The following is a 10,540-nucleotide window of genomic DNA, read 5'->3' as shown; positions in this document are numbered from 1 at the left end:
CCCTTCCACCTCCTGTGTGTGTTTTAATTAAGTTTATCTCTTGGGCTTCGTCTAAACTTAGGCCCAGGTTAGTGTGGCCCTGCAGGGAGGGGGCTGGTACAGTACAGTACAGTACAGTTCAGTTCAGTACAGTACAGTACAGTACAGTACAGTTGGTCTCAGGGTGAGTCACTGCTTTGACTCGTCCCGTGGTCAGTGGACGGAGCAGAGCTCAGCACCACAGTCACACTGAAGTTCAAAAAGTAGAAGTGAAAAAAACTGTGTGTGTGTGTGTGTGTGTGTGTGTCACCACCAACAGTGGAGTCACTCCACTGTAACTGCTCTGTGGTGAGGTGACTCAAACCTGGGTTTGCTCCCCGACACTTGGCCGCTCCGTTTCTGTTCTCTGTCCTCTCAGATTGGACTTTTCTGTTCCAGTGTCTCCGTCCTCAACATCAAAGACACTCATTCACATTTGTTGATGATTAATCTCCCAGGTTTTGTGTCTTTTTGTTCCCTGCCCAGGATGAATCGTGGTTTCCTCCTCCTGGTGCTGCTGCTCTGGGCCCCCGGCCCCGGTGCCCTCGGCCAGTGTGACAAATCGTTTGAGAACAACAAACTCAACCTCTCAGTCAACTACCAGCTGCCAACCTTCACGGCAGACTTCCCCATTGAAAACCTGGTGACGCTGGACGGACAGATCTACGTGGGGGCGGTGAATCGAATCTACGCCCTGAACCCAGACCTGACCAAGCTCTCAGAGTACCACACGGGCCCGCTGTTCGCCAATGAGACCTGCGGTCAGACCCTGACCCAAACCACAGGCGGCGGCCGGGTGGACAACCACAACATTGCCCTAGTGGTGGAGACCATTTATGACAAGGGATTGTACAGCTGCGGCTCGGCGGACAACGGCGTGTGTCGACGTCACGTCCTGGATGAAGGCCATCTGCCAAAAACGGTAGACGAAGACGTCTCCTGCTTCGCTGACCGGGTTACCCTCGGCACCGGTCAACCCACCGGCCCAGACGTTGTGGTCGGCCCGTCGGGCGCTCAGGTGCTGAACGTGGAGACCAACCTCATCACGTTCTTTGTTGGCAACTCTGAGATCCCTGGGCTCGAAAACGTCAACAGACGTGAAACGTCGTCTCACACGCTGTCGGTGAGAAAGATGAGGACGAGTCAGAACGGCTTTGAGTTCTTCTCCAGCCAGTCCTACATGGACTTGATTCCGTCCCTGCGTGGGAACTACTACCTGCGCTACGTTCACTCTTTCAGCAGCGGACCTTTCACCTACTTCCTCACGGTGCAGAGGGTGAGCAGGGACTCTCAGACCTACCACACCCGCATCGTCCGAATGTGCTCCTCGGATCAGATGATACGCCGCTACATGGAGATGCCCCTCGAATGCATCAGCACCGATAAGAGGCGGCGGCGGCGGCGCTCCACGGAAGATGTGAAAGTCTTCAACATCCTGCAGGCGGCTCACGTCACCAAGGTGGGAAACGACGTGGAGCTCCAGAGGCTGTTGAGGGTGGAGGAGGGCGATGACGTGCTGTTCGCCGCCTTCGCTCGAGGAAAAGCCAACTCTCCGGAGCCGACTCCTAACTCGGCCGTCTGCATCATGTCCCTCAAACACATCAACGCCATGTTCAAGATGTACATGCAGAAATGCAACACAGTGGACCCGTATCACTTCACTGGATCGGATCAGAAGTCCTGCTACAACGCGGTAAGAACGTTTAACTAACTGAAAAATGTTTTTCATATTGAAAAAAAAGTACAGAACACATTAAACTTAGTTTTTTTTCTTTTTTCATTTTGTTGTTTAAATCAGTATCAATGCCTTTGTGGCTGCTCAGATGTGAAACGTGTGGTGGAACGTTCCAGGTTCAGGAATTAGTGACACAGTCTGCCTCTGTGCCTGCGCTCCAGGTGATCATGTAGAAACTGATTTTGTGTTTGCGGTTGTGACCACATGTGTATACTTCTTATATTTGATTTGCAACAGGATGAGACCTAGCCCTGACCCAGATCCTGGAACGATCCTAGGAATTTAACAGATAGTTTTCTCAGGAATCAGTTTCTTGGAGTTTTCTGGCCGTTTGTTTGTCGGACAAACTCAGTTTTGGAGAGTGAGAGAGTCTGGTTGTGCAGTGTCTCTGAGGTTGTCCTTGAGTGTCCTTGACTCAGACGTTGGAGCGCGACCTCTTCCTGTCTGGTTCCTCTGACCTTCCTTCTGTAGCGATCGTCACGTACGCGTGGCTGACTCTCAGTAACTGCTGCTGAGTGAACTGTTCCAACGGTCCAGATCAAGTTCTCCCTGTCCGACCGTGGAGAGTCCGGTCTCTAACACCAACACAGCAGTGGAATTTAATTGAAAGAATGACTTTGAGGTCACGCTCCAGACTTGGCATCAACCGACCTCTTTATTTCCTGTCACAGAAAATCCTCCTGAAAACCTCAAAGGATTTGCCACATCGTTACTGTAACTTTAAACTGTTTTGATCTCTGATCAAAAACACTTTTAATTTCACTTTCTGGAAGGATCACTGACAACGACACGTTATTTAAGTCTCATTTATTCTCTGTTCTTTGATGGCCTTGGCGTTCCTCCAAACTAAACCACTAGAACTGTATGCTGGTGATTTTTAGGACGCAGTGGTGGTCTGGTGGTTATGGATGCAGACTTGGTACCTGAGCGTCACAGGTTTGAATCTAACGATATGCCGTGCGTCAGTGACAATAATTCACTACTGAAAATAAAAAAGTTTTTTTTTTCAATATTTGGAATTGACAAAGCCTCGTCTCCCCTGGACTGATCGTGACTTTTCACTTCAAAGACCTGACGTCACTGCTGTGGTTGGACCGTGGCAGAGCTGACACACGTGAAAATCTTTACTGCAGTTGTTGTTCTCAGCAGCGGCTGTCGTTCTGTCTTTGCTCCGCCCTGATCCTGAGCTCCTCTTTACTGCCCTCTACCCTCCAATCCATCAACATTGACCTCAGCCCCCGATCAATAGTGAGGTGAAGTTAAGTGCCGACCCTCCTGACAGAGGCTGCGTCCATACATAAACACAGCAGGAGCTCCTCCCTCTGTGACTTCATCATCACTGAACCTCAGCATCGATCTGACTTTTTTTTTATCGGCCACTTGTTGCATCTCGTTTTTATTTGATTTCACTGTAAAAACAATCGCTGCAGGACTTGACTCACAAAAACCACAGGAGCTCCATCCACCATCACTGCTTCACTGTCTCACTCTTCTGTTTTTGTTTACCATATTTATCAGATATAAGTCGCAGTTTTTTTTCACCCTATGGCTCCTCGTGACATATATATTAAAATATGTAATTTTGCATGTTTGTTATTTTCACACTGACAGCCGCTAGAGGGCACTCCAGCTGCTGCGACTTATACTCCAGAGTCTTCTACGTTACTGCCTTTACTTTAATGCCTTATTTTGGACACAAAATATATAAATATATTTTTCTGTTTGTTATTGTTGGTCAGGGAGGACTATTATCAAGCAAGCTAACAACAAAACAACGTAGCTTTCAACCAAAGGATGGAAAAAAAACTGCGACTATAGTTCGGAAAAAACAGTACTGCTCAGATGCTAACAGCTAAAGGACCAGCCAGTGTTTTTCGTTTGTAATCAAGGGTTAAAACATGTAACATTGTTTTATCCCAAATAAACGTGTACGTAGTGCAGTATTAACATGAAATCTTCTGTGTACTTTTCAGGAGAGTACACACTGGTTTAAAGTATCGGCTTGAGTAACTGCGATCAATAAAACAGTAATTTTTTTTTACGTTCTTTCTTTGCCTGGACCAACACAGACGTTCATCCGTGGAGACAACTTTAATGAAGTGTCGATGACATCACACACACACGCGCTGATGTCATTTTTATGGCGTTAACATTCACGAGGTCAACACACAGTCCTGCAGCGCTGGATTAAAAAAAAAAACAAAAGTCCAATCTGCGTGGCAGAAATAGTCTCTGCTGTGCTACTTTTCAAAAACTGGAGCAGAAGGTACAAATTACTGCTACGTTTTTAGCCCAGAGCTACGTGGGAGCGTCTGGTTTCCTGCTGCCTCGTGCCAAAGCAGCGAGTTTTACCAGCGCTCGCCGTGGGAGTCGACTTCAGAGCTAATAAAGGCTCCTGAGCTGCGATGCTATGACTGGACCACTTTATTCTGTTTGCTTAACACGACCAACGTGGTCAACCGCAGCCGTGCCCTCGCTGGATCCATCTGTTCTCTGTCCATGGCATCAATTTCTGAACAACGGGAGTTCGACTCAAAAGAAAAAAAATGTTTCGTCCTTTTTTTCTTGAATTCTTAGATTTGAACCAACTTTTCGGGGCCTGGAGTTTGAGCTCGAAAAACTTGTTTGTTGGCTGTGCAAACAAGAGAAATCAAAAACCACGTCCAGTTGTCAGAGTAAATATGTAACTGACAAACATGGCCGCCTCGTCCGCGATCAGAGTTTGCGTTCGTGTGGAATCGTCACAGCGGGAAGACGACAACGAGGGACGACGACGTGTGGCTGCGCTCAGATAAACAGATCCAGAGCAGCTCAACAAATCCACGTCAACAGTCTCTGTGTGTGTGTGTGTGTGTGGCCCTCACATCTATCAGCAGTGGGGAGGGAGGGGGGCTGGGGGGGAATGTTCGGCGTTCCGTGGCAGCGCCGTGATGAACGGCCCGGGGATAACAGGGCATCAGCAGCTGGGTGGAAGACGATCCACTGCACACCCGCTGTGGCACTGCGCCACGTCTCCAGGGTTTCTGGTTAGATCCCCCGGCCCCCCCGCCCCCCCCACAGCACCTGTGGGAAAGTGGAGGACGGGTCGGCAGGTCGGCAGGTTGAACTCTCCGAGGTGTTGGATCTGGGTCCAGTCTTGTCACAGTGGACTGGGCTGCTGCCCGATCCCCCCTCCCCCCCGTGGGTCACTCCAGGACCTCCAGGACCTCCAGGCATTTCAAGGCCAAATTCTGAGGTGTACGTGTGACTGCAGCTGCCGTGGCTGTCGTCGTCTTCTCTTCCGTCTTCACTGATTGTAGCTAAACGTTTTTGCCGCTAACTGTTAGCAAACAGACGGACAAACGGTTTGGAGTGTGATCCAAAAAAAAACAGTTCTCCAAATCAGTGCTGCTGTGACGAGCCCTGAAGAAGGGACAGACTGACGGGGATTTATTTTTATCATCATTGAAACATTAACATCTCGGGACTCGAACCTCTTCCACAGATGTGCAGCTCCACGGTGAGGTCACGGTTCAGGAACTCCTCCAACAGTCAGCTCTGCCTTCACTGATCTGCAGGAATGGATGTCACATAAACACGCTGGTCATAAAAATAAATGTTTTCCAATTTTTCTTCGTCAGGTGAACGAGGCCGTTTATTGAATCGTAAAACACTTTTCTGCCAGAAAACTGAAAGACATTTACTGTTGATTGAATCGTAAAACACTTTTCTGCCAGAAAACTGAAAGACATTTCCTGTTGTGTTTTATTCTTTTACTGCCGACAGTCTCGACGTGTTTTCTCTTGTCCTGAACTTCCAGGTTAGAAAAACAGGCGTCTGTGGAACAATGGTCCGTCTGAAGGCCATCATTAACCTGGTGGACAGATGGGCGTCTTTGACCCAGAGACAGGTGGACACGGGGACAGATTACAGCTGCCGTATAGTCATAAAACCTCAGGCAGGTGTAGACGCTGGTCAAACAAGGCCAGCCTGTAGGGGGCAGAGCTGCAGAGGTTGGAGGGTTGTTGGAGGTGAAGGATCACAGAGAAGATGTTTGGAAGAGGTTCTCAAACTGAGAGAGAGTAAGGATCAAGTACTTAGGAGTACTTAGGAGTACTTCTTGGAGCTAATACGTAGTATTGGTAATTATTAACAACTGTGACGTGTTTTTCTGGATATTTGGTCCAACTGTTGGTCCAAGTGTCAGGAGGGTGGAGGTGCCGGGTGAAGTCCACTGCTGCCCTGACGTCGATCATCAGGTTACCATCGATCTGAGAGCAGACACTGACGGCTGATTGGTTCTAAATTGAATCTCAGGCCTGATTGATTAGTGTGTGTGTGTGTGTGTGTGTAATATAATTCAGGCAGACAATTCTGAGCCACAGTCATTTTAATTAACCCCCCCCCACTCCCATACCCCCCCTCCCTTTTAATGAACGTTGCCTTGAAGCAGTGAGTGTGGACGTTTGGTCGTCAGGAAGAAAAACAGACAAATCAGTCAAATGATGTACCCCCCCCCCACTCCCATACCCCCCCTCCCTTTTAATGAACGTTGCCTTGAAGCAGTGAGTGTGGACGTTTGGTCGTCGTGAAGAAAAACAGACAAATCAGTCAAATGATGTAGATGTAGATGTAATAGATTACAGTGACGCCTTTACTGTCCTAGAAAAAAGACATTATTGCAAAAGATTGGAGACTTGACAGGAGTTTCTGTATGCAGATTGTCCACCTAGTGGTGAGAAGCTGCAACCAATAATGTGGATGGATGATGGATGGATGATGGATGGATGGATTTCCTGTCACAGAAAAACCAAAATGTTGATCTGTTTAGTTTTGCTTCCAAAATAACGTCCCAGTAAAAACAGTGGACTTGATGAATGAAGTCAGAGGTCAGGGGTCAGAGGTCAGAGGTCTTGATAGTTCCTCTCCTCCTCCTATGAACTGCTGCTGGTATGAACTGCTGCTGGTTCCTCTGAGCTGCTGATTCACTGGATGTTCTGCCGTGGACTTTAAGCCCATGAGCCTCACAAGCCTGAACCTGCTGGTGGCGTCTGTTCACTGTAATACTCCAGTGTAGTATCTGTAGTAGTACCATCAGTTTGAAGTACTTTACGTGGTTTTTTTTTTCCATGCGTTGCATTTACAGTTTCTGTTGCACGTTTTATTTGGTGCCATATCTCAAATCCAATTCAGATGAAAAAAAACCCAAAAAAACTGTGAATGAATTGTTGAATCAAACCAAAAGAACAGATTTTTATTTTTAATGATAAAAACATGCTGCCAAAACCAGAGTTCTTGGTGAATGTTGGTCCAACACCGATCAAAACTCATTTAAATGAAGGCCTGGTTTTAAATAGAGGACTTAGCTTGTTTTGCTAGTTAGCTTGTTAGCTTGTTAGCTGATTGTAAGAAGGGAGTCATTTAACTTTTACAGATATTTATATTATTTAAAGCTACATTTGGTAATAGGTTTATTTTTTACATGATCATATTTTTTATATTGTAATAGGTTTATTTTTTACATGATCATTTTTTAATATTTTTTTAATGATATTTTTGATGCCTCCATCCATTGTTTTTTTTTATTTTATTTTTTAATGAAAATTCCAAACTGATCTTTTTTGATGCATCCATCCATTGTTATGTTTTTTTTGTTTTGTTTTGTTTTGGGCCCAGTTCTTTGGTCCTGGTCCAAACCAGTCCTACGTCTTCTCCTCTGACTTCTCCCAGTTGTTGATGGATGTTTATATCTGACTGTTTTGAAATCAGGGAACGATCAGTCAGATGTTGGAATGCTGTTCAAACACTAATCCCTGCTGAATTTGCGATAAGTGTCGGGTTCCTATCTTTTCTTCTTCTCTTCACCGCAGATGCGACAGGTTGTCCAGCACAGGCCCGTGCCTGTTTGTGCCGGTTCTGTACCCAGGCGTGCTCTCCAGGCAGCTGGGTCTTAACTGATGAATAGGAGCTGAAGAAAAGAATGAAAACACCAGCGTCTTGTCCTGTCCTGTCCCTCAGTGTCTTCTTCATCGTGACGTCAGAGAAACGGACGGAAACCATTTATAAAGTTGTGTCACAACTTTGGGTTTTGGAAGTTTGACCTGACGCTAAATCAACTTCCTTTTGGCTAAGTTTGCATTTACATTTTTGGCCAATCACTGCGTCTTCTGTGCTCATTTGTTCACCTTCCCCATAAATATTTAGCCGCTGTCGGGTAACGATTTTGTTTAAGGTTTTGTTTTTGGCATCGTTGACTGAAACTCTGACTTTTTGGAAAATTCCTCCAAGTGATTCAACGTTCTACTCCATGAAAAGCATCTTTTGTGCCTGTACTGCCCCCCCATAACCTCACCCCCCCGACCACGTACATGCCTTTGTTGAGAGCTGGCACTTTCGTACCCACCACCTCTGCATCTTCAGGTGGGCCGGCGCGTCAGCGGGTCTCGTGTCCAGACAGGTTACTCTGCAGCTGCAGAACAACAGACTGAGAACATCAGCTTTTATTATTGAATTATAGTTGATTTTACACCAGTGTTTTGATAGTTTGACCTTTGGCCTAGTTTTTTTTTTTTTTTTTTAGCCACTTCTGTTTTGGCTCCTGTTAAAGTCAAACAACTCATAGCAACTTTTAATCTTTTATTTATTGTCATAAAGGGCGGGGCAACGGCTTTGCTACGTTGCTAACTTGAACAGCTGTTTCTCAGAAGTCGTAGTAAATCTTCAGGCTAAATAATAGTTTTCTCCGCGCTGCTCTGTCGCAATCTTTATTTGAGTTTTCTCTTAGAAACCTTGACTGTGTCAAACACTAGCCTCGAGGCGACGCTAACTGCTCAACTGAAATTGGTTTTGTTTAGTTAGCAACTGAATCATTACATGTGGGCAGCGTTGTACCCACAACCCCTGCACCGTTCCGTGGCCCCAGTCCTCCTCTATGAGGCGCTGGTTGGTCAGCACCCGCGTGCAGCTGCTGATCACATTAAGATGATGATTGGAGTCTGTTCGCAGCCACTGCGTCATAAAACCTAGCCTCGCCGCGACCTTACGGTGAAGCCGTGCCAGACACGAAACCCAACGTTCGTTTGTGGCTCATTAGCATCGACAAACAGATCGTGGCCGTCATCATCTGCCGCCGTCTGCTCTCGTCTGCAGGTATTCTCTGGCTCGTCTCCACATTACTCTGCACTGACTCAGTGTGAGTTCTGAGTCTGCAGAGTTAATCATTGGCCGCGGAGTCCGGTTTCTGTTTTGCTGGAGACGTAGACGTGTGTTTAAGTCCTCGTGTATGCAGACTTCTGTATGCACAACTTATCTCTGCACCTTAGATAAAGCTGCAGACGTAAACGGTCAGCGCCACCTGCTGCTCCGAGGTACGGGCGAAATAACAGTCAGTGTCAGTTCAACCATCTTCACTTCTTCACAACAATAAAATGTTTGGAAACTCTGGTGTGTAATAAGTTGGAACGAAGTGAATAATAAGCCGATGACCTTCACCACAATGGGCCTGGTTTAGTTGTTGACTAGTTAACTAGCAGTTGATCTTAGTGGTGTCTGACATGTTTTTATATGAAACTGTTCCTGAGTTCCGTCATATTTATTTATTTGTGTCTGTCTTTTAACCTGGTTTGGTCGTCACCAGTGGCGCCGATCGCCCAGTTGTCACCTAATTGTTGCCATTGGCTGAAATAATCAGCTGTTCCTGGGGCACCCCGGGACACCGCCCCCCTCTGGTCGACCTTGGTCTGTCACGATGCGGATGACTTTCAAAGCTGTTATTTGCTGATTGAGTCTGTGCTTCCCTGCTGACAGACCGCGTCCTGATTGGATTTCTCAAACGACTCCCGTGGCGGCCGTGGAACACTTGTCAGCGGGGCTAGAATCCCTCACAAATAGCACTTGAGTTTAGTGTCAAATACGAGTTGATGAGTCAAGCCCCCCCCCCCCGTGCCCTTCCCCCCCCCCGGTGTTGTTTCCTAATCAGCGGCGTTCCTCCCACTCTTCAGTTTCACCACACGGTGATGTCCTCCTCTCTGCTGGAGGGAGCGGCTCCTTATCTGTCGACTCCTCCAGTGATTTAAATGAAGCAGCGAAAACAATCTCCGTCCCGCTGCTCCCGTCCTCACCTTGACCCCGGATCGCACCCTCTCCCCGGAGTCTGAGTCCTTCCAGCTCTGGTCGTGTCTGTCAGCGTCTGGTCCTTTAAAACGCTCATCATCACAAAGTTCAGTCGAGCAGCAAACGATCCCAGCAGGCCTGTGGTCACAGGAGCCGGCGTTCTGTTTCACCAGCCCTAGTGGCCGTCGTAGTCACTACATGAAACAGGAAGATGGCGGTTGTTTATTCAGGCTGATCATTTTAAGACGTGGCTCAAAAAGTTCCACGACTCAAAGAAATCCTTTTTTTAAGTTGTAGAATTCCAATAAATAAACAACAACATTTGGACTTTTGCACCGACTTTTCACGTCACCACTGATCTCCTCATCTGATCCATCCTGACCAATCAGAACAGCCACCTCAGGAGGATCCCGTTCATCCCTCATCCTCAGCCCAAAGACTCCTCCAGTGGTTCAACCTGTGGGGTTGACCTGTGGGTCAAATCCTGCTTCATCCACGCAGCAGCAGGAAGACGAGCTTCACACCTGAGAGCTCTGAGCAGTGAAGTTCCCTGAAGTGACCGCTCTGGGGTTTTTTCTCGGTCAACGGTTGATGTTGTTGACGTTGCTCAGCGGCAGCGGCAGCTTCAAACAGCTGTTTCATTTCTGAGAGTTTGACTTTTAGTTTGGTTTGGAAATGTGACTCAGTTCATGTCAT

At 47.2% G+C, this 10,540-nt stretch overlaps 1 protein-coding gene across 1 annotated transcript in view; it reads left to right on the top strand.

The window, feature by feature from the left end:
* Nucleotides 1–10,540, top strand: part of met (MET proto-oncogene, receptor tyrosine kinase) — a 48,630-nt gene that overhangs the window by 1,242 nt on the left and 36,848 nt on the right. Inside the window, exon 2 of the mRNA XM_008311183.3 lies at nucleotides 505–1,711. Within this exon, the coding sequence (XP_008309405.1) occupies nucleotides 506–1,711 (1,206 nt within the window). The 5' untranslated portion in view covers nucleotide 505. The remainder of the gene's footprint in view (nucleotides 1–504; nucleotides 1,712–10,540) is intronic.

Source organism: Cynoglossus semilaevis, chromosome 6 (assembly GCF_000523025.1).
Source record: "Cynoglossus semilaevis isolate Cse_v1.0 chromosome 6, Cse_v1.0, whole genome shotgun sequence".
Classification (NCBI taxonomy): Eukaryota; Metazoa; Chordata; class Actinopteri; order Pleuronectiformes; family Cynoglossidae; genus Cynoglossus; species Cynoglossus semilaevis.
Note: the sequence above shows the minus strand (reverse complement) of the source record. Positions and strands in the feature narration are given on the sequence as shown.